The sequence below is a fragment of the Medicago sativa genome, chromosome 1, assembly GCF_051527215.1.
Source record: "Medicago sativa cultivar Bolivia chromosome 1, Bolivia_mono, whole genome shotgun sequence".
In the NCBI taxonomy this organism is placed as follows: domain Eukaryota; kingdom Viridiplantae; phylum Streptophyta; class Magnoliopsida; order Fabales; family Fabaceae; genus Medicago; species Medicago sativa.
Genome location: NC_140749.1, coordinates 22,439,277 through 22,462,438, shown reverse-complemented (window position 1 = coordinate 22,462,438; position 23,162 = coordinate 22,439,277). Strand labels below are relative to the sequence as shown.

Sequence of the window (23,162 nt, the reverse complement as noted above, 5' to 3'; positions counted from 1 at the left end):
TAACATAGTCATATATTAACAGTGAATTCAACATGACAATATCACAATTCAGAATTAAAATCAAACATATAATTATAGTATGAGGACATGAATTTAACATAAAATTATCAAAGGAATAAGAAATTAATAAAAATTAACAACCCTTCACTACCCACCCACATGAGTACACAACCTTTATGATGAATAGAGACTCCCCCCTTACAAACTCATCCTAAAGCATGTTAGATGCAATCTAATGATTCACAGACCTAATATTAGTGAAAGATAGTCTCACCCTTACCTTAGATTGTTTTTCTGAAATCAAAAGCAACGTTTTTCGTTCCTAGGGTTCTCCCTGAGTTCTTCTCTTTCTCCTCTTTCTCCAAAAAGCGGTTTAACGTAAAAATTATTTCTAACATAAGCTTCCTTATTTATAATACTAAATATTCTTCCAAATCTGTTTAGGCCCAATAACTTATTCTTCTTTCTATTCTAACCCCCAATTCTACTTACACTAATAATTTTCATATTCTAATAAATAATAGAATAAAGTCACTTAATAAAATACTAACACCTCACATATTAAAATAAATCACATAGACTCTAACTCTATAAAAATAATTAAATATCAATCTCGGCGTTACAAGTGACATCTACTAAATAACTTACCCTTCACCCTATAATTAGATTAGACTTTCTTCCACTTTGAACCACTCATTCAGTAATTACAACCTTTATGACAAACCATGTCAATTAAAATTATTCCAAGTCCAAAAGATAATGATGTTATTCCAAGTCCAATATTTAGGCTTATTAAACCATGTGATGTTAACCCGTTGGAAGTGAGATAATGATGGTTTGAGTTACACATGGTTAAATTCATGTAGACCGGGGGACATCCATAAACTTCAATAGGAGGGTCTTAACCTTTTAAGACTTGGTACCTATTAGGTTGTATCCCATTGGGGAGAAATTTTTTTCGGGATCTTATAAGACACGTGGTCTTACTTAAGACCCCCAATCTTAAGTGAGACTCATATTTTTTTAATATTAAAAAAATAAAATGTAGTGATTTAAAGCTATTGATAAAAAATTTTAGGGATTAAAGCTATTGATAATTGATTAGCGGATCCCATTTAAGAATTTTGTGAGAGATGTTGGGTTGGAGAGATTGAGGTCTTATTAAATACTATTATTAAAAAATTATAAATGTGTGATGTCCCTTCAAAATAAAAAATGTGTGATGTGTATACGTGAGACCCATTTATGTACCAAAAAATGGATGTCTCCATTGTATAACTCTAAGAAATGTTAAAAAAAAAAAAAATCAATGGAAGTCGAAGTGCAAGCTAATCTCCTCGACATATATCTTCCAAAAATGATTTTATTTAGAAAATCGATAATTTAAATTGTTTGCCAATAAATATTTAAATGAATATTATTTATGACTTTTGATAATTATGACATTGGAAAGACACTGTATATGTTTAACCGAGCAAATTAGTTTTGCAGTTGCATAATTTCCATGGTGGATTAACTTTACAAAGAAGTTTCTAGGGTTTGTAGATCGAAGCTATTATTTTTTAAATAGTCAAATGAAAATGTTTCTAGGATTTTTTAAAGTTATAATTGGAAAATCTTTTTTTTTGACAAAATAATTGGAAAATCTTAATCTACTAAACCAAATAGGAAAATTAATGTCTGTTTTTTTGACTATTTTGCCCTTATGAGGGTATTATGGTAAATTACAAATTCCTGCCTTTCCCATATATATATGTGTGTTGATAAAAAAAAAACAGAAGAGCTGAAAGAGAGAGAGGGTCGCGGGAGAGGAGAGGGTCGCCGGGAGAGAAAGGGTCGCCGCCGTCGACCTCGCCGTCCAACACTCCGATCTGCACCGATTTGCATTAGAAGCAAAGGAAATTAAGGTAAGCTTATTATATCATTTTCCTCTCTTTTCTTACTCAACCAAACCCTAACCCTTTTCAGCCCCAATTTCAATTTCTTAATGAAGGGTTAATTAAAGTTGCTGCATGTGTGTCTCTTATTCAAGGAAAGCTTAATTGAAAGTATGGGGGCTGGGTTTGCAATTGGAGGAAGAAACAAGAAGAATTGGAGGTAAATTTTTGTACAAGTGATGGTAAATCATTTCTGTTTGATGGTTTCTGTGAACTTGATCATATATTATGTCTTATCTACCATATTGATATATCTCATGTGTTTATGAAATATCTAAATCTTGTGAATTGTTTTTTTATTGTTGTTCTTAGAATAAAAAGGAGATTTAAGAAGATATGAAGGTGAGTTCACTTTTAAGCTTGAATTTAATGTTGATGATAATTGGATGAAATAGTTGTTTAAGCACCTTAAAATGGATTTTTCGTGACACTGTACTGTTTTATATATAAGGTGATTTTGATCTGGTCATATGATTACTACTTCTGTTGCAGGAAACATTGGTTTGGTTCCATAATTCTTTGGATTGAATGTTAGAGGTGAGTAAATTTTTGTAAGTTTGGATTTAAATTTCTGTAAAATTTGAGTGTGGTTTAGAGTAGCATTTTAATCATGAAACTAGCTCTATGGGTTTTTGTGCTGCATAATTTGAGTCTCTGTTGTGTGTTTTATAAGGTTTTCTTTGGTCTCTAATGCAATAGCAGATGTGTTGCAGGAAGGAGAAGCTATTAAGGCAATTCTCTTTTTAATATCTTTTATCTTGCACTTACTTTTTTTTTGAAAATTTAACTAAATTTTTATAATACATAAACAATCCAATATGAAGTATACTTCATTTATGTAGCTTGAGAAAATATAACTAAATTTGCTGTTGTAGTTGAGACTAATTCTGATAATTTTAGACGAGTTTTTGAACCTTTTTATCCAGAAAATTTAACCAAAACTTGAAGCTGTAGTTGAGACTGATTAATAATTATGATCATTTTGGATTAGTTTTTTGATGATTTTGTGTATGAAATTATGCAGAAAATTATGCAGCTGCAAGTGGGACTATTTGTGTTTGTTTCAAATGAGTTTTTACATATTTTTATATAGAAAATCTGCAGTCGAAATTGTGACTGGTGTTTGTTTTAAATGAGTTTTTACATCCTTTTATGCATATACAATGCTGCTGCAATTGAAATTAGTTGTGTGTCTTAAATGAGGTTTTATTATTTGGATCATTTTGAAACGTTGAGCGATTCGTCATAGTTCCGATGGTTTCAAAACAATTCCAATACTTATCATCACCATTCTTCAAACTTGTAGGAATGATGAGTGGATCATAAAGAAGGTGAAAATTACATGAGTTAGACATATGATCTAATAGTTGAATTATATGCAATGATTATGGATTGATTGCAGTTCTGAATAATATTTGATTTTGGTTTTGGCTTGGTGTTCCTCTTTTGTTGTTTGAATTTATGAGATGTTAATCTGTTTGTTTTTGTGTTTGGTATTACTTATATTGCTTTTGTTGAAATGTTGAAAACTTGGAACAGATTAGAGGGAGTTTTTACTTGAAAAATTGGCAGAAACTCATGAGAGAAATTGAACAATTTCAAATTCAATATATGGAAAGAGCTTCTGGTAATGATTTTGTAAAGGAAGATATTTCCAACTATGAATCCTTGAAGAAAATTATAAATGACCAAATCAAGGTTAGTTATAGATTAATATTGGCTTTGACTCAGTATTAGCTTATTCATGTCTTAAAGGTGTTATCAATGAGTCTGATAGATTTTTTTTTCTATTTTCTGCTAGCTTATGTGATGAATCTTTTGAAAAGAGAAGAGAATGGATGGAATGTGCCACCAAAGTAAGACATGGTGTGAAAGAATTAGAAGACATAAATGGAGAACTATATTATTTGAGAGAAAAGTTGACAGAGAATCATAAGAAAAAGGGTGAAGCATATCAAAGGATTTTAAAATTGAAAAATTTGCATCATGAGGAGGTAAGATGTTAAAAACCATCATTATGCATTCAATATATATTTCCGTGTAATAGTTATCATTTTCCTTTGTAATAGTTTATGCTTTTTACATATACAAATCGTCCATAGCTATGAGTCTGTTAATTATACACTGGAGACTATATAGGTAGAGAATTAGAATTACCAAAGTTGCTTAATTACTTCAAAAATAAGTGAAGTGAACTTTAAACAAAATGAGAGATGTATCTTTACTTGAAAGCTGCGCCTTAATATCAATTTGTTTGATTTGTGATTTTTTTTGAAATTTTGCGCTGGGTTTTGATTATTGATTTTTTATCGGTGGAAAAAATTGAGAATTGGTTTAGTGGGTCGGTGAAAGTTTGTTTTTGGATGATTTTGTATTATCGGTGTTGGTTTGAATATTTTTTTTTGAATGGCAAATATGTTGGTTTGAATATGAATTTGGTTTTATGGGTTTCTTTTTTTTGATGTATGGTTTTATGGGTTTCATGTGTTTGTTGGTTTGTTCGTCAGATTTGATGAAATTGGGTGTTCTTATTGAGGTTATGTTGTTTGTTAGATTTGATGAAGATAATTTTTTTTTTTGGTAGCTGGAATTTTGAATTCTGTGTTTTTAGGATTTGTATAGTTTTAGGTATCAATCATATAAAATGGTTAGGGGAAAGAGTGATGAAGCTTAAATGTTTTATTCTCTATGAATCAGTTGATATGGTTGACAATGATATAAGTAAATTCCAGATTTCAATTACTTTATGATGATAGGACTTTTTAGTGAAAGTAGCTTAGAGATTAAGAAAAACTATTAAGAAAGATATAGAGATTAGTGGAATTTGTTCAGATTTGTTTGGATGAAGTTTCTGTCATATTTTGTTAATTGCTATATGGCTGCGTTTGATATCTTCCAAAACTATAGAAAGGAACTTCAGTTCCCGTTTTAAACTCAACAACAGCCACCTCCATGAAAAATAACATCAACCAAAAATCATGATTTCAGATATAACAAAATACAATATGTTTCTCTTTATTGATTTTACATGATTTTTTTAACACAATGGTTCTTAGAAATTCTAATTCTATTTTTTGTCTGCCATTCTTATTGGCATGGTTTGTAAATCCATATACTGGTTATTACTTCTTTTCCTGGTATATAATGATAGAAATTATGTCCTTAGATGCTTTTTATGGAAAATGTCGTCGGATTCTTTACATTTGATTTTATTCTTTAGGTTGTCTCTTCTCTATGCATTCATAGCCTTGCTTATATCAATGCTATATTCTGAACTAATAGACATCATTTGTTTATCAGTCAAATTGCCCACTATTTCTGCATCAAATTCTGAAAATGCAGCCCTGCACATAAATTTAAAATTAGTTACTTCCCTCTGGGTCTGTACTTTCAGGCATATCAGTTGGTCTTAACATGGCTTAAGCTTTGGTGCAGGCTCCATCTCGATCTCAGTCAATTCCTCAGGTAGTTGAGCTAGCTGTCCGTCGCTTTCTGTATCATTCTTTTAAATATAATGGTTTCATTTATTTAAATGACCAGCTAATAATGTGTATATCCATTGTAGGTTTCGGTCAAAACCCAAAGGCTTGAAGAACTTGCTATTAAGCAGTCAAGACAATGGATTCCAGTGACACCGTCAATACCTAAGGCTTTGGTGAGTAAACTGTCTTTTGAAATATTTTTTTATCAGTTTGAATTGCGAAAATTAGCCGACTCCACTTAGTGGGATAAGACTTGGTTGTTGTTGTTTGAATTGCGAAAATTGGTCTGTTTTAGCTTTTACCAGGGTATAGGATTTCCTGAAGTGGTTTTGCACTTGGGTTCGATCCATTTCTTTTTCTTGCTATGGCGTGTTATTTAATGGCAAACAACTGAGTTGAAGTAGAAAATTTGAAAAGTATCAAAAGTTTTAAAATCGATGCTTTACTGAGGGTGGGTTTCTAGGGAGGACACTAGACTTAGAATGAGCACAATGTCAGAAATTTACGACATGAAGTTTGTTAGTGTTTATTTCTTACTGCGTTTATAATGCATGTGGTAAATGTAAATAACTTATCAACATGATGATTGCAATGTTTGTCTCTTTTATTTGATTGATTCTTGCTTAAATTTATGGTGCTATTATAGAAGCCATATGTTGTTTAGTATTTATTACCCTCTCTTAGCCACCCTCTATCAGTGGCACATATTTGGCATTTTCCCATCCCTCTTTTTTTATTGTTTCATTAACTGTTATATTTCTATGCAATTAAGTATATGAATGAATTTTGTCATAATCAAACCTGAAATCTAGGCGTTGCTTTCTTAGTAGTCCCCAACGACACTATGGCGGGTTGTGGTGGCAGATTTTAAGTTCTGTTATGGTAAATGGCGGCTGATATCCTGCCATTTCTGCTATAATTATGTCATACAGAACTGTAATTGCGTCATATAATGAGGTATGAATTAAAGTCTTTATGCTTGAAAAATATTGGTTATTGCATATTTGACATGACTGCTATTTGGAAATAACTTTCCAACAAACTTAAAAAAAAAAAACGAATGAAAACTTAAGCAACTTGGTTTTATGTTTCTCTTGAAACTGATTTGTGATTTGTGATATTTCAGCACTAAAAACCCTTTCTCATTAGTAGCAATGTTGAGCATATTGAGTTCTTGATCTTGGATAAATAGGTAATTACTCAAACCTGAATGATTCTAATTAGTCGATGTTCAATTTTAGTCTTCATACTTAATCTAATGTGCGTTGTGTCTGTTGTTCTTACGTCAAATGATGCCGCTGAGATTAAGGTAAGCTGAATCATGTTTAGGGATCCGTCATGGTTTTGAATTATGATCACAGCCACAGGTGCTGGTCCACGTTGCGAAAGAGTTAAATAATGGAACTGAGATAATAGTAACGACGAAACTTGTGAAAATCGTGATTGAACTATTTTTTGTTTTTTTACATACATACATTTCTCTTCCATATGATTTATTCTTTGCATGAAATAAAACCACAAATTTAGAATAAAAAAAGTATGTTGAAAGCTTGGCAAGTTTGCATTACTGAGAATAAGTGAATAACTTTTTTACACTGAAACCTACAAGATTAATTTTGTTTTAAGCTTTGATTATGTCTCTTGGACTGTCATGTTTTGTTTAAATTTTGTATTTGTTTTTCCTTGTGCAGGAACGGGGGACCATACATTTGAAAGAAGACTACGTCTTGGTGGTCCATTGGTGAAGGAAAACATCGCAACCATGGTTCTTGAGAGGTTAGAGTCACTTTTTAACGATCTTTACTTTGAAACTAAATGAACCAACCTATTTATTTAAACAAGGTCATTTAATATATGTTATGTATTACTGAAATATGCAATTGCAGTCAATTCTCTGTACAAGGACATCATGTGCTGCAGGGTGGTGCAAAACTTGTGTTAGTGACTTGCTTCTATTAGAAAGAGCAACCATTGAAGAGGCACGCAGTCTGTTACACTGGTTGGACTGAGGCAGGTTTCGGCAAGATGGGTGTTTCGGCAACGTGCTTTTATAATTTTGGCTAATATGTAATTGTAATTTGTGCATTATTGGTTCCTTCATTGGTTCCAATTAGTTTCATCTTAATTATTATGTTGTTTTCCTTGGTCTCATGAACAAAATATATGCTCCTTTGATGCTTTGATAAATACTTTAGAAAGGTGCACATTTCAAATGTTTGTGCAATATGGTTACTTAATTCTCACATTTAAAATCAACGACAATCTCTTAGAAAAAATGGAATTATCTCCCATAATTTAAACATCTCTCCTTTAGAACAATTTTTTTTAAAAATACGTAATTCAACCCAACATTTCCTGCAGTTTCTGCATTTCCATGCACAACATTTTCTGGCACAGTTTAGTCTTAATCACAAACAAAGCAACATCAAAATACAAACTCTCTTCAGAAATTGTTTTATTCAACCTGTAATTTCCTTCATTACTTTAAAAAGTTTTTAGCACAATAGTTTTTCGATTGGATCGAGGTCCACTTCTGAGGTCCACTTCTGGAACCCCAACCGCATTAGTAGATGCAATGATCCTTTTTAGTTTATAAATGTGCAACTTTGACTGTTTATCATTTTAGAGTTATCGGTTTTAGTAATAAATAGATTTTCTAAATTATAACTTATTCAAACATATAATAAAGAATTTCAAAACCATAGTATTCCAAATGCCCACGGGTACCCGTGGGTAAAATCCGTCACGGGCATGGAGCGTGTAGCTAAACGGGTATCCACGGGTATAATAAACGGGTATTTGACTACCCATTATTATATGGACACAGACACGGATTTGATTGTATCCATAACCACGGGTACCCATATCCGATAATAAATTAAGTAAATGACTAAAATATCTTTATATATCATATCTTTACCGCCCACCTAAAAATCCTCAATAATGACCTATTTTTATTTTAATTTTTTTTAATTCATCTTATTAGGTTCACCGTTTCCACTTCATTCACTTCATAAAACATATAGGTTATCTAAGAATCATGAATTTTCTATGGATTATGTATGAACTATGAAATTTTGAACGGATTATGTATGGATGTTTAAAAGTTGAGGTTTTTTGGTAATTAAAAAAAAATTTATTTGTACCAAAAAATAAATAAATTCAAAACTCCATGAGTACCCATGGATACCTGAATACCCACGAGTACCCATATAGTGGGTACCCACGAGGTTAGATTGACTCTGCATAGTGCAGGGGTGGTGGATCAGATCAAGTACACAGTTCACAATTATTCTACTAAATTAACTTTACAGTTATTGAGTTGTTGAAAGCCACTACTTTTCCAATGCACGTTTAGCCTTCTCAATTGTTGTCTTCGCTGCAACTTGCTTTGTATCTCTCTCTACATAAAAAGTCCTTGACGTTTTCATTTGTTACTCGTGATAAGCCGTTTTGAACATTTCATTTTCTAACCCGTGATGCAGGAGTGCTCTAAATATTGTGTCATGGTTTATAATTATCTGTCATTTCGCAATCTATCCGTCCGATATAATATTTTGTCAAAAAAGTAGCTAACCCCCGTGCGAAGCACGGGTTTGTAACTAGTTTTACATAGAAGTAAATATGAAGTTTAATGGAGTTTTTTTTATCTGGATTAAGTCTACAGACTTCTCTTTCCAACCCAACTAGGAAACTCGATCTTCTTATCCATAGACAAGGGAGAATAAACTATAGCCAACCGTCAAAGCATGCGAGGAGACATAAGAGGAAGAGGTTGTCAAATGGAGCTATTTATCTTTCATGCATTCTTTTATGTCTAATGCACCATTTTTTAAAAATAATTCTTTTATGTCTAATGCACCATTTTTTAAAAATAATTTTGGTAAATGATATTAAAAAGACTTTTTGTCCAATATATTATTTTGTACTAGGCTAACCCATGTTTTAGTTATAAATGGCCACATATATCACATTGGATTGTGGATTTAAGATCTTTCAAACATGTTTATTAAGATTGTTTTAGAAGAAAATAAAAATCGTGTGTTAGCATCACCCATTTATTACATGTACCCTACGGTTTCTAAGGAAAATGGACTTTGATAACTTGAAGTTCGACCATGAGTTAAGTATAGTTTAGTCAAAGATTATTTCACTTAAGAATCAAACTCGGTTTCTCCCTAACAATTTGTTTTTTGGAAAAACTCATTTAAATAATCGAGCCCAATCATTTACTAATCAAGCTAGAGATTTTATATTACACTCAAATATAAAAAAAAAAATTGGCAATTGGATAAAAAATATAATAAGTTTAATAAAATAATTTTTAAATATTATTAAAATAATAAACTAATTTAAATTAAGGGTAACAATGGAATAAAAAATCACTTGAAAAATAGATATTCCCTTTATATAAAAGGTATTCATTTTTTTTACTTGTGCATCAAGTTTTACCAACAAAATTTGAAGTATATGCAAAAATTTAACAAAAATTTTCCCGTGCAGGGCACGGGTTTCAAGCTAGTATATGTATATATATAAAGACCATGGGAGAGTTTTTGCATATAGTTAAAGTGCAGATAACAAGTATTGGTACGTGTCCTTTCAAAAAAAAAAAAGTATTGGTACGTGTGGTTAGGTACCCAAAGAATAAAGGTATGATCATTGAAGTTGCTACTCACACGTGTACATGTCTGAGTACGAGTATATTTTCAACCTGATAGCCAATCCACACCCTTCAACCTAAGCGATTTTCACTACTTGGAGGTCAACTTGACCATCAACGACAACCAGAGTATACTACTTTCAATTTGAGAATACTGCAGTCTGCTCTAAGGGTTCGCTTGGATGACAAAAGAAAGGATAAAGAAAGAAAGTAATAGGAAAGATTGTTAAAGGAATGAAAGTGAATAGAAAGTTAGTGGAAAGTGAGATGATTTTATGAGTTGTTTGGTAGGAGTGAAAGTGAATGGATTGTGAGAGGAAAGAAAGGTATATATTTAGTGAATGACATAACTGCCCTTATGTAACATAAATATAAATGTTTTAATTTAAAAACATATATTTTTTGACAAGATAAGACATACATTTATAATTTATAAATATTTGTACTTAGAAAAATATTAGTTATATTAGAAGCATCTCATATGTGTTTAACTGTAAAAAAAAACCACGTTAGTTTATATTTTAGAAGAAACAAAAACATTATAAAAAAAGAAATAAAACATGAATGGAAGCAAGGACAAAAAAAGAAATACAAAAAAATTGATGGTATAGTGAACTTTCTCTCCACTAGTGGGAGGAAAGTTTTCTGCGTGGGTCCCACGCCTGAACCAATCTTTCCATTCACTCTTTCATTGCATCCAAAGGATGGAAAGATTATTGGAACTTGTGCTTCCATTCCTTCACCTATCTTTTCTTTCTCTATCTTTGGAACCAAACAAACCCTAAGATCTAACTTAGTACGGTCAAACCATTTGAGGAACACATCCACTATTGCAAAAGTTACAACAAATTACAGTTTAAAATTGTTTTATTCTCAGTGACAGGATTTTAAAATATTTTTCAAATTGTTTAAACATTTCATCTGTTTTACCGCCAAATGTTATTATTACCTTTCTTCAAATGAATGGGCACATCATAGGAAGTGCTTGTCATGAGAACAAATGATAGAGGACCAGATGTCGGGTTATTATTCTTCAAACCAACTTGATTATCAGAATCTAAAACCCTTTTTTATGATGACAAATATGATATATTGATGAACAATTTTTTACACTAAGAAATACTAAGAAATAAATTCAAATAAATGGTAAAACTCCCCCTTAGTTTAATATTCCTGCATTTTGAATGATCATGCAAATGTTTGAGTATATTAACGCATATTGATTTGAGTTAGTTACATAGCAGTCTTGTGACATCACATTATCAGCTTCATTTTCCAGTGATTGGTGGATATTGTGGTGAGTAGAGGAATAAAAATCAATCAAGACGAATTCATTTCCTATGATTTGAATATGAAGGAGGTTGATTATTGGGAACAAAATTAAAAATGTTCACTTGTTCCATTTTATGGTTTTATAAGTAAAAGTTATAATCTTGATTCAATGTTCTTTTGTTTTATCTGTTAATGTGTCAATTGATTGAATTGAACCCTGTTTGCGTTCTTATGATCAATATCCATCTAGTTTGTATTATTATTTATTTTAATTCACCTGAGAAAAATTAGTGATATTTTATTTTATTTTATTTTATGTTACTAAGTTTTTTTTTTTAATAGGTGCTCTGAAAAAACAAAGTACTGTATGCATCAGAGACAATATATGCTTGAAACTTTGCATACAAATGATATTTATATACATCTCGTGTGGGTTCTTGTCAATTATTTTCTGCACTATTTTATATTTGGTTGAATTATTTTTTTGGAAAATTGTTTCAAAGATTGTGGAGAAAGTGTTAACATCTGTCTTCATACAGATCAAGAAAGGAGGCTTAGAGGATTTTGACATATTGGGCTTGCAACAGAAGAAGAACCATAAAAATTTCCAAGACCATCATATCAGTGGAAGCAATAATGCCATATATTATTACTTCTCTGATACATTTAGGGTGTGTTTGTTTCCATAGATAGAGAGAGGAAAGATTGCGAGAGGACAGAATGAAAGTGGAAAGGAAAGTTTTCCATTGTTTGGAGCAACATAACCACTCAAAAATGGTTTCCGTGCTGGTTTGTGCGGAAAGGGTGGAGAAAACCCATTTTATGTTGAAAAGTCACAAATGCCCTTGCTTTCAAATTGTTTCCTTCGCTTTTTTTAGTGTACGTACAGTTTGTCTTTTTGTGTCAGGTTTTCATCTTTTTTGTTGCCATTTCTATTTTTTATTTTTTGTATTTTTATGTTGAAAAGTCACTTACATATGTTATATTAAAATAATTTGTTATATTAAATTAAAATTGTATAACACATGTGTGTATATATCATTTTTATAAAAGGGTATAAATGTCATTTACAAAATATAGTTTATTCTTTCCTTCCACTTTCTATTCACTTTCACTATAATCAAACAACCTAACAAATCATCTCACTTTCCATTCACTTTCCTCATACTTTCTTTCCTTTAACAATCTTTCCTCTTACAATCTTTCCTCTCACTTTCTTTGGTGATCCAAACACACAGGTAAAAAAAATTGACATTTAAATTTTAGTTATCGTTTTCAGTTGAATTCATTGTCTCCATTTGATATTTGAAGTGAACTGCGATGTTATGTTTGATATTTGTCTCTAATCAGGGCCGGCCCTAGGCATAGGCCGGGAGTGCGACGGCCTAGGGCCCATGCCGGTAGGGGGCCCTAAAAAAAATTTTATAGGTGGGGGTGTATATAGTAAGAATTGATTTTTTGGGGGTTTGTATAGTAAACTATACTAACAGGCCCGAAACTTGACATGAAAAGATGGGCTGGAATCTGTTATTGTTTTGGCCTTTTTGATGCAATTTGCTATATATACCCCATAAAAAACAAATCTTTATATATACACCCTCCCAAAAAACAACTGGCCCCTTTGTTCTTAATAATGTGCCAAGAAATTTTTGATATTTTTTGGGTCCCTTTATTCCTAATAATGTGTCTTACTAATATTAAAAATATTTGTGATGTTTATTATCCAAAAAATTGGAAGAATCTTCGTAACAAAACAAAATATATTTTAGTTGAAAATGAGTCTACTAGAGAAACTAATCTTAATCTTGCCTCTAAAGTATCAAAAATAAATTAATTATACCAATATAGTAATATAAACTTGGTACTTGTAGCATATAAAAATAGGAATGATTTACTTGTAGCATACAAATGAGTTCTTGTATCTTAGATTACTCTAAAAAGTCTAACATTGATTTTTTTATCAAGTATTATTGTTGTTATGGGTTTAACAACATGTTGATATACTTTTATTTTTTTGGTGTTACTATCATTGGATGTAAAAATTTCAGTGTCTACTATTTTCAAGTGCTAAAATTTCAGTCTAATTTGCAGGAGCTACTGTTCTCTAATTCTATGGTATTTTGTTTAGTTTTGGTTTACATGGAGCATTTGATTTATTTGAAGATGTTACATAAAAAAACTTTTATCTTGTAGTGAAAAGCGAAGAAAAATAAATAAATGAAGCGCTAGTAAAATCATGGGAAAAAAAACTTTTATGATGTATTATATAAGGGGCCATTTTTTCAAAAAAAGCCTAAGGCCCCAAAAACGCTAGGAACGGCCCTGTCTCTAATAGATATGTAAACTAGTTAAGACAAGAGCATACTTAGTGAAACCATGGGAAAGACAAGAACATGGTGTCTTGGGTGAGAACGGATTGGATGATGATTATTGAGGCATCATCCCTGTTACGGCTACTTCTTCCTCAAAGGTTAAGGACTTACTCAAGAGTGCTTCATTATCCTACTAAAGAATTTACTTCTGCACGAACACGTTTCTCCCTCTATTTGTCCTGTTGATCAGTCCTTTCATTCCTAGTCCTTATTGTGCAAGACAATTGAAAAACTTGCAACCCATTAATCTCTTTTACTGTTTTTACTTTGATAAATTCTTTTAATTGCTAAGTTGATCGACAATTCATGCAGAGAAGATAATTTACTTTTTACTACTTATTACGATTTGATGCACTTGTCAATTTGTCCATCATTTACACAAACCAATGGAGCTATTAAAAATTTGCAACTTTTCACAAATAATTTTATCTTTAATTATTTATCATCTCAACTCACTTATTTCTCTTTTCAATAAAAAAAGGGAGGAGCTAATTTTGAAAAAGTAAAATTTAATTCTACTTTGAAAACGACAATTATAAAGGAACAAACATTTTCTGAAAAGACAACACTTAAAGAGTATATACATACTTCATCTTTCTTATATTCTTGTAAAGAAATTTGGACGGGGTGAGCCTTTTATGTCCTAATGTTTGGTCTTTCCATTGTATTCTGATCTATTGTTGAGTTTTTCTCTTAATTTTGACATGTATACAATAAATTATCATTAGATGCAGGAATGATTGTATTCGGAAGACATGGTGTAAATGCCCAACCTAAATTTTTTATTGTTTTGAATTATATAGTCCCACCGATTCCAAACCCAAGCAATATCTCCAATAGAAACATTTGAAAAAGATTTCACCAAACACTAACACATACATAGCATGCATACCATTTGTCCAAATAGAAATGTTCAATTTTTCAAAATAAAAAGAGTGATCCATCAAACACATAGAAACACCCCTAAAATGTCATGGTTGAATTTGACAATTATACAAATAGGTAACATAGTAAAAGAATCCCTCAACGTAACCTACCAGAGCAATGAGAATAAAATTACAATACAAGGTCCTTGACATGCAAGCCAATCAAATAACAACATAAATAGTAAATAAAAGAAAGTCTTCCAAATGCCAATATAAATAGCTCCTTGGAACTACTACTCACATGTTTCTTGCACCTGTGTGCGTCATCGCAATCGTCAAACACGAATACACGAAAAGGGTGAGTAATCAAGTTTTGTAAATTATAATAACAAATTAGACAAACACGTATAAATAACATCAATTTAATTCTTTCACAAGGCATAAGTTTTCTTCCAAGGGACACATTATCACTCACATGAATAAACATTTAATCACAAGACACATGCATGCACAATTCCTGTAACACTTTTATTTCACTTGGTACCATCTAACTACAAACAAATGGCATGGAGCGTGGCACTATGCTCTTGTAAGAGACAAACACATTCAGGTTCTCATATATTTGCTCGTCTAAACCCAAAATTCATATACTTGACACACAAAAATACACTGGTTTCACGTAAGCTCCTAACATTAGGGATCTACCCATTAAACCACTTAGGAATTTTTCCCTCATTTCACTCCTATGATCTAACAAGTATACCCTAACTATTACGGACCACTAGTATATGTTCCCTAACACTTAAGTTTGTCACACCCTGCCTAAATGACGACCATATAAATAACACTTCGCTGGACGCTGGGTATTTGACTGTAAGATTTTTTCTTAATATTTTTGTTGACTCATTTCATATTATTTTTTTTTTACTGATTATACTAACTATATAAATATAAGATGCATTATATATATATATATATATATATATATATATATATATATATATATATATATATTATATCATGTTATATATTTTCTTCCTAAAAAAAATATTATATATTCACGAAACTTCCACAAGAAAATAGTAGAAAAATACAATACGTCATATTTTGAATCAAGGACTTTGTGGTAGAAAATACATGATAACATTTCATCAATCATTATAATTTTAAATCCTTAACAAATACTCTGAGATACTTGTTCGCATATTTTTATATTTTTTTAAAAAAATTACAATGAATCATCGTAATTTTAACATACACATCTTAATTTCTAACATTCTTATCTAAATCGGTAAAAAATAATGGTACTAGACACAAAATTACCGCGGCTTTCTGATTTTAAAGTTAGCAAATCCGGAACGCAAACATCGGGTTAATATTGTAACCAAAAAAAACATCGGGTTAATATTTTATTGAATTGATTAATTAATTTCCCAATGTTTTGTTTTGTTTTGTTTAACAACAAAGTTCTGTAGTGTTTGTGTTTGTGTCACATACGAGGAGGACCCATCTCCGATAATTTCATTTTTCTAAACCGAAGATTTCTCGATTCAGTTCACTTTCTGTTCTGTTCTGTTGTGTTGTCTCCCTTTCTCTGCTTCTACTCTCCACTTCCCCAACCAACCATCCCTTTTTCCATCCTTCAAGGTTTTTTCTCTTTTTAGTATCTCAATTTACTCATTCTGATCTATTTCCTTTTCCTTTTCACTTTTCATTTCTGGGTTTTCTTAGTTACCATGTTTTAAGCTGATTTTCTGTCTAAAGTTTTGATTTTTAGCTTTTTATTTATGAATTTTTCATCTGGGGTTGTGATTTTGAGGTTCTAGGAAGTTATGGCATTGAAGGGTTGTGTTGTATTAATGTTATGTCCATTTGTTTTTTTTTTTTTTTTTTTTTTTTGAGGGGGTTATGTCCATTTGTTGTTTCTAATTTTAATTAGTCATTAAATAAGTCATTGCAATGCCCGTTTAAAACTTCAATTCTTAATGAGAGATTTTTACCCTTACGCTCTATACTATACCTCAATATATTGTCATCCAAGGCTTAGGATTATCCATCAATTAATTTTTACTTATTTTTGGACTTGAGATAAAATATAAGCCTTAAAGATGTAAGCATGGGTATTTCCAGAGCTATCAACAAAGTTTTAGAAGTCTGTATACAAGTGTAATTACCTCTTGACCGCAATAGCCAAACGCTTGAAATTCGGGTGGGGAATGATCCATTCTATATTGGGAATGTTGAGAGTAAAATAGCAACAGTAATATGTAAAGGGTGACTCAAGCCCTATTAAACATAAGTAGCTAATAGTAGCCAATGCTCATTTGGTGACTCCATGGTGTGGCACTATATGAGAGTAATGTTATTATTCGTTTATGGATAGGGTAAAATCGTAACAATAATTATGTTATTTACTTTTTATCACGTGGTTGTGTTAGTAGGAACATGTTTAGTATTGGACCATTACATGAAGATTTGGGAACCTAAGGATGAGTTCAGTGTACCATCCATAGAAAGCTGACCATACTCAGAAAAATTCAATCTCTAGAAGACTGAGTGAGAGCTTTCGCAAGTTACACCTTGTAGGAAGATGGCAGTTAGGGAAGTTCTTTTACCATCGTAGAGTTGACATACTAAAATGTTTTCATTCTAGATTGGGATGACAAAATATAAAGATGTCTATAGGAGCAGATGCAAGATAAGACTCTACTATAGGGGTTGTTCCCCTTTTTGCTCATCCAAAAAAGACCAAGAAGTTGATGCTTAGGTTGCATTGCCACCATTCTCAGCTGGACACTGTGTTCCATGTGTATCAACTTCGGATGTATGTTATGTTGTCGTATTTGGCTAACTTAGATTATTTCTTCTTTTACAACAAAATAGTTTTCATGAAACCACAAAAAAAAAATATGGAAAATATGTAGAAGTAATTTATTTAAATAATAGGGTATTTTAACAATTTTATTTAATTTACAAAATGAAACAGATATCCACGGATATAAATACCATTATATTTGCATTTGTATCAACTATTTTAATGACAATATCAATTTGTATCCACGGATATCAATTTTATTACACTAATAGGTAATGACAATATCGTTTTATTTTAATAACCGGTGATTCAAAAGAGAAGGAAAAATATACAATGTATTCCAAAATATTCCAATCAAGAATAAATAAAACACTCCACAATCAAATGATACTTTCCTAGTGAAAAAATAAAAAGTTTGAAAAGAGAAGAATTTGGTGTTGCATACCTTGCAAATATGAGGATGGATGATGGTCTCATCATTCAACATATCAATTAGAAAGTGGGACTTCCTGTTGACAAAATGTTAACATTAATTAATTAATAAATATATCAGCCCCTGACTATATGGTAACATTTGTTCAAAAAATTCACTATTCACTCTTTTAATTTCGAAGTACTAAAAACAATTGCAACCGTAAATCGAAAATTGTAAATTGAACTTAGGCTAAAATATGGTTTTGGTCCCTGCAAATATGCCTCGTTTTGGTTTTAGTCCATGTAAATTTTTTTTGTTGTTTTTGGTCCCTGCAAAATATTTTGTTTTTGAAAATAGAAAGTAAAATATTTTGCAGGGTCCTTTTTAAAAATCAAAAGATTTTGCAAGGACTATTTTTCTAATAAATCGGTTCAGTCATCATGTGTCACGTGTGCAAATCATCACAAAAGTGGGGTCAGGGACTAAAACCAAAACGAGACATTTTGCAGGGACCAAAAACAAAAAAAAAAAAAATTACAGGGACTAAACCCAAAACGAGACATATTTGCAGGGACCAAAACCATATTTTAGCCTTGAATTTATGATAAAGTCTGAAGCATATTTTTAAAATGACTTAATAATTTATTATTTTGATTTCTTCAATTTTTTTTTATTTAGTTTGATTTTTCAAAAAAATAAATAATATTTAGTTTGATTATCATACCATCAGCTTTTTTTATAGATAAAAGTAACTTATTCAGCGTAAATATAGAAGGCAGTATCACTTTCTCATATACAGACTTAATTTATTTTTTAAACAGAAAAGGAGCTAAAGCCCTTTTATTAGATAATTTTATCTTTTGTCCTCGTGAGCTTATCTTAGTTGGTAAGGACAATGTATAATATATGCAAGGTCCGGGGTTCAAACCGCGGACATCACCAAAATAAAAGATAATTTTATTTGCCCTCGTGAGGTAAGCTCAATTGGTATAGACAATGCATAATATATGCAAGGTTAGAGATTTGAACCCGACCAACATAAAAAAAAATATTAATTTGTTTAGCGAATTAGATCTCAAACTATTTAGTGTTAAACTTTGTAGTAAATCCATAACTAATTTCAAAGTCACTGTCCAAACATGCATCAAATTAATATTGTGAGCCATGTTTAATCATGAGAATAATAAAGTAAACAATTTTCATAAATATTGTGTGCCTTTTCTTTGAATATTTGTTCGATCGTTGTGTTAAGATCACCTTTCCATCGCATATTTTCTTCTCCTACATCAATTTTTGTGAGGTATGGTGCTATTGTGAGTGCAGATGAGAAGATCTTCATTTGAGGACATCCTTTAACGATGAAAAAAAGCAAAGATGGGAATATGAATGTTTGTTTCCCATAGCAGAAGCTTCTCAAACTTGACAGTGAAGTAAATTCCAAGTATTCCAGGTTTTCAAATACGATGTTTTCCTTTGCCTTTTCTTCATCAACCTTCACAATATCCAACATCTTCTCACAATTAGCTACTTTTAATGCTTTGAGTTGAACTAGGCTTTTAGCTGTTGAATATGTTATCATATAGACCAGCTCTTTGCAGTTGTCCACTTCCAAATAGGTTAAATTTGTGAAAGATGTTGAATATGGTATCAGGCTTATCAAGCTTGGACAACTCCATACATAAAACCATTCAAGATGCTGTAGCAGAGGATGATCAAGTGGAAAGTCTTCCTGCCAAATGTGCTTGAGCTTTTCCAATTCAAAAAGAGACAAACTTCTTATTTGCTTTGAAATTTGCATACTGAGATGATCAGTGGTTCCTTTAGTGGGGAACAATACTTCAAAGGAACTATTACGCACTTGAAATGTTTCAACATTAGGAAATATTGTATGGAGATCATTTAGGAGAACAGTTGGAGTTTCATCGAAGCATTGTAAATGAAGACGTTCAACTTTATGAAAGATCTTTTCTCGACAATAACCATTCAATATCCCCAACATATCTGTGCCATTTACTGTCAATTCCTCCAGGTTGGGGCCCAGCTGAAAAATAAGCATCCAAAATGAATATAAATACTAGCGTATTATTACAATGATAAATAAAGAAAAACAAGGTATGTTGGGATTTACCTTTTCAATACAAAACAGGGCATGTTGGAACTGCATATCATGATTTTCTTCCACCAAATAAGGTTGTTGCAAGTCTGAATTGTTGAAAGAAAACATTCTTAATGCTTCACAACGATATACATTCAAAGTCTTCAATGAAGGGCAATCTAAAGTATGCTTTCCTTGATAGAAACTCTTAAGATTTGTCAAATAATACAGTTCCATAACTTCCAATTGGGGAAAATTAAAATTGATTTCCATTGATCCAACTTCTTCCATTGCAACAATTTCCTTGACTCCACAAGACCTTATCTTAAGCATTTCAAGATGTCCAAGATCTACGCATAGTGAATTTGGAAAGATAAATAACAAGCTTTGGCACATAGAAACATCCACCTTGCATAAGTTTCCAAAGCTCATAATTTCACGAGGATCCTCGTTCCATACGTGCTTCAATTTGGGTAAGCTAGACAAAGTGAGTCTTTTCAATTGAGTACTTCGTTTAATCATTATTTCTTGTGACTTCAAACCTTTCACATCAAACACTGCTTCTAATGAATCGCAATCTTTTACTTCTAGTTCTTCCAATCCAAGTAGCACTTGAAGAACATTTGATGGAAAAAGTACATTTGATAAAAAATCACATTTTTGCACCACAAGATGTTTCAAATTGCGGAACATGTTGTGATGAAGTTCACCATACCACAAATCCTTTATCTCAGGATAGTCAGATAAGACTAAGTACTTCAATTCACCAAATGCAACCTGATCATTCAAATTAATAAAAGACAAATCAAAAGTGCTTTTAAGTTATCTTTAATTATGCATAATATTCCACTATACTACAACAGAATTTTCCACCTTCAAAATGAACATGATCTAGATAGATAGTCTTAAATAACCCAAAGCAAATAAATTGATGAATGAGAGTAAAATATACCTTATCATCAAACATTTTCTGTATGGTTCCATTGAGGTCACCCTCCCAATGATTTTTTTCATTAGTTTGTACGTTTTGAAGATTTGTTGTTTTGGCCACTCCTAATGAAAAAAGTTCCATTCGAGGGCATTCTTTGACAACTACAACTTCCAGCAACGGAAACATAATTGGGCATGCGCATGAGCAAAATCGACAGAGCCTCTGTAAAGAAATTAGTTCTAGATATTGTAAACTGCAAAATGATATCTCGTTTGTCTCATCTTTACCGTTTACAATATCCTCAAGCCAATTACACATTTTAATTTTCATTGTCGTGAGTTTGACAAGACTCTTTGCTGTTGAGTGTGTTATCAAATTTTTCAACCCATTGCAGTTTGTTACCTCCAAAGAGGTCATGTAACTAAATGTAACAGAGGACGGAACCAACTTTGTCAGACTGGAACACTGAGAAACATAAATGCTTTCAAGAAACTGTAGAACGGGGTCCATCTGAAATCCTTCTTTGCATATACATTGAAGCCTGGTCAGGTGCCATAATGTCAACTTTCTAAGTCGTGGGATAATTTCAGGTTCCTTTTCCGTTCTTATGATTTGTTCGCCTTGGAATATCTCCATGAAGGAACTCCATTGAACCAACAAGCTTTCGGAATTAGGAACATTTTTCAAGAACCAATATGGAAAAGTAGCTTCCTCATTGTAGAATTCGCACACGGTAATGTGTTTGATGTTGTTGAACTGAACCCCAGAATATTGGCTCTGCAATATCATGCCAAAATCTTTTTTGTTCAAAGACAAACTCTCCACATTGGCAAGTACCTGTTGCAAAAACTAAATTAAAACAAAACATTTTACTTCTAAGTTTTTTAAAACAACAAAGAAATTTCTATTTGTGCTAGTAGAATAATAACTCAAGTTAATTATCAATTATAATACACATGTTGAATAATTTATCTTCAAATTAACAAAACAATGAAAAACAGTTCAAATTTGTACATGTATGTTCAATGCAAGGATGATATTTAACACTACACTTACCTCTTCAATCACAAAGAGAGGTTGACATGTTGAGATATTGAGCTCATCATTTCTGGACCTTTCTTGGTTTCTCAAAGTCTCTGCCTTTCTTGATTTGCATTGAAGAGAATGGACCCCAACAAAGAATGCCTTAAGTTTGGTCAAATAATCAAGTGTAATTGATGTTAAATGAGGAAACACAAAGTTAACTATCTCTTCTGTTCCATCTTCCTTGGCAACAATTTGTGCATCAGCACTTCTAGCAAGTTAGGTTGAAACAGAACATATGAACCACCAGATACTTCAAACTCCTAAATGTGTTATTCTCAAGTCGACCATACCACAATTCTTTTAACTCGGGATACTCAGATAGTTTTAAATGCTTGAAACTACCAAATCCCACCTGTTAAAACAATTGCATTGTGAGTTAGTTAGTAGTAGTCAAATATAATGCATTTACAAAATAGTCTTTAACACAATAATTAATGTAAAACCCAGTTTAACAATTCTATTCATTTTAAAATTGAGGATAATAATAATAATAATAATAATAATAATAATAATAATTTTCTCTAATGATAACTTTTAAAATTTATCAGTGGTTGGTTGTTAGTGGGTAGATTGTTAGTATAGTGCTCTATATATAGGATGTAATCACCTCATGCAAAAATACTTTTCATCATTTTGTACCATTTTTACAATGATCAATATAATATTTTTTTAACAAGCCTAAAAGTATGCTATTAAGAATTAGCAGTTAAGTTCATTTATTAAACTACGATACAGAGTTTTGTTTATAAATAACCACCTCTCTATTGTTTTTCATTTCTATGTAGTACTTTGCACTACATTTGAGGGAAATTGTACATCCAAAAATAAATTTCAAATTGCCAAACAACGGTATTTTTTTTTAACGGCATTTATTTATGAATGTTTTGCCATCCCAAAAAGATTGAAAACTTTTAAGTCTTTGTTATAACCTTAGAGTGTGTTTGGATGAAGTAATTGAGAAATTTTAAAGAATTTAGAATTCTAGGCAATTTAAATGATTCAATTAAAATACTTTCATTTCTCAATACTTTTGTTTGGATGCAGTAATAAAAAAATTCATAGTCATCATTTTTGGGCAACTTTTATAAATTTAAATTTTTTTGGGCCAAATGTGAAAATTGAAATTAGGGGTCAGTTTGTAAATTTAGAGAAATTTGAGGGGTCAAAATATAATTTTTGAAAAATTTTAGGGGTCAATTTGCAATTTTTTGAACATTTATTGGGGTCA

The 23,162-nt window shown here is 31.4% G+C and overlaps 2 protein-coding genes across 51 annotated transcripts in view; one reads left to right on the top strand and one right to left on the bottom strand.

The window, feature by feature from the left end:
- Nucleotides 1-1,776: 1,776 nt before the first annotated feature.
- On the top strand, nt 1,777-7,632 carry LOC146953649 (uncharacterized). Of its 50 annotated transcripts, none has more exons than XR_015011027.1 (13): nt 1,777-1,907; nt 1,994-2,097; nt 2,250-2,279; nt 2,430-2,474; nt 3,477-3,635; nt 3,739-3,931; nt 5,373-5,402; nt 5,503-5,592; nt 6,250-6,376; nt 6,546-6,611; nt 6,697-6,728; nt 7,111-7,195; nt 7,306-7,632. XR_015011027.1 is itself a non-coding variant. In XM_085711016.1 (10 exons), exons 5-9 carry the CDS (start codon nt 3,622-3,624, stop codon nt 7,162-7,164), a joined length of 381 nt encoding a protein of 126 aa, XP_085567142.1. In that variant the 5' UTR covers nt 1,777-1,907; nt 1,994-2,097; nt 2,250-2,279; nt 2,430-2,474; nt 3,477-3,621; the 3' UTR covers nt 7,165-7,195; nt 7,306-7,632. The 50 variants fall into 50 exon arrangements, 1 of the variants encoding a protein (XP_085567142.1); XR_015011026.1 differs by lacking the exon at nt 6,697-6,728 and adding an exon at nt 3,244-3,268; XR_015011019.1 differs by lacking the exon at nt 6,697-6,728 and having other exon boundaries at nt 2,038-2,097.
- A 6,988-nt stretch (nt 7,633-14,620) lies between these two features.
- LOC146953648 (uncharacterized) overlaps nt 14,621-23,162 on the bottom strand; it is an 82,614-nt gene continuing 74,072 nt past the window's right edge. The window contains exons 9-12 of the mRNA XM_085711070.1: nt 19,951-20,694; nt 19,039-19,863; nt 17,853-17,916; nt 14,621-14,906 (exon numbers count right to left, since the gene is read on the bottom strand). Coding sequence (XP_085567196.1) covers nt 17,896-17,916; nt 19,039-19,863; nt 19,951-20,694 — 1,590 coding nt within the window. The 3' untranslated portion in view covers nt 14,621-14,906; nt 17,853-17,895. The remainder of the gene's footprint in view (nt 14,907-17,852; nt 17,917-19,038; nt 19,864-19,950; nt 20,695-23,162) is intronic.

Excerpts from the sequence above, each read along its gene's own strand:
- LOC146953649 (XM_085711016.1), top strand. Across the intron at positions 3,932-5,372 it reads AAAATTTGCATCATGAGGAG|GCTCCATCTCGATCTCAGTC; the intron begins GTAAGATGTTAA and ends GCTTTGGTGCAG. Across the intron at positions 5,403-5,502 it reads GATCTCAGTCAATTCCTCAG|GTTTCGGTCAAAACCCAAAG; the intron begins GTAGTTGAGCTA and ends TATCCATTGTAG.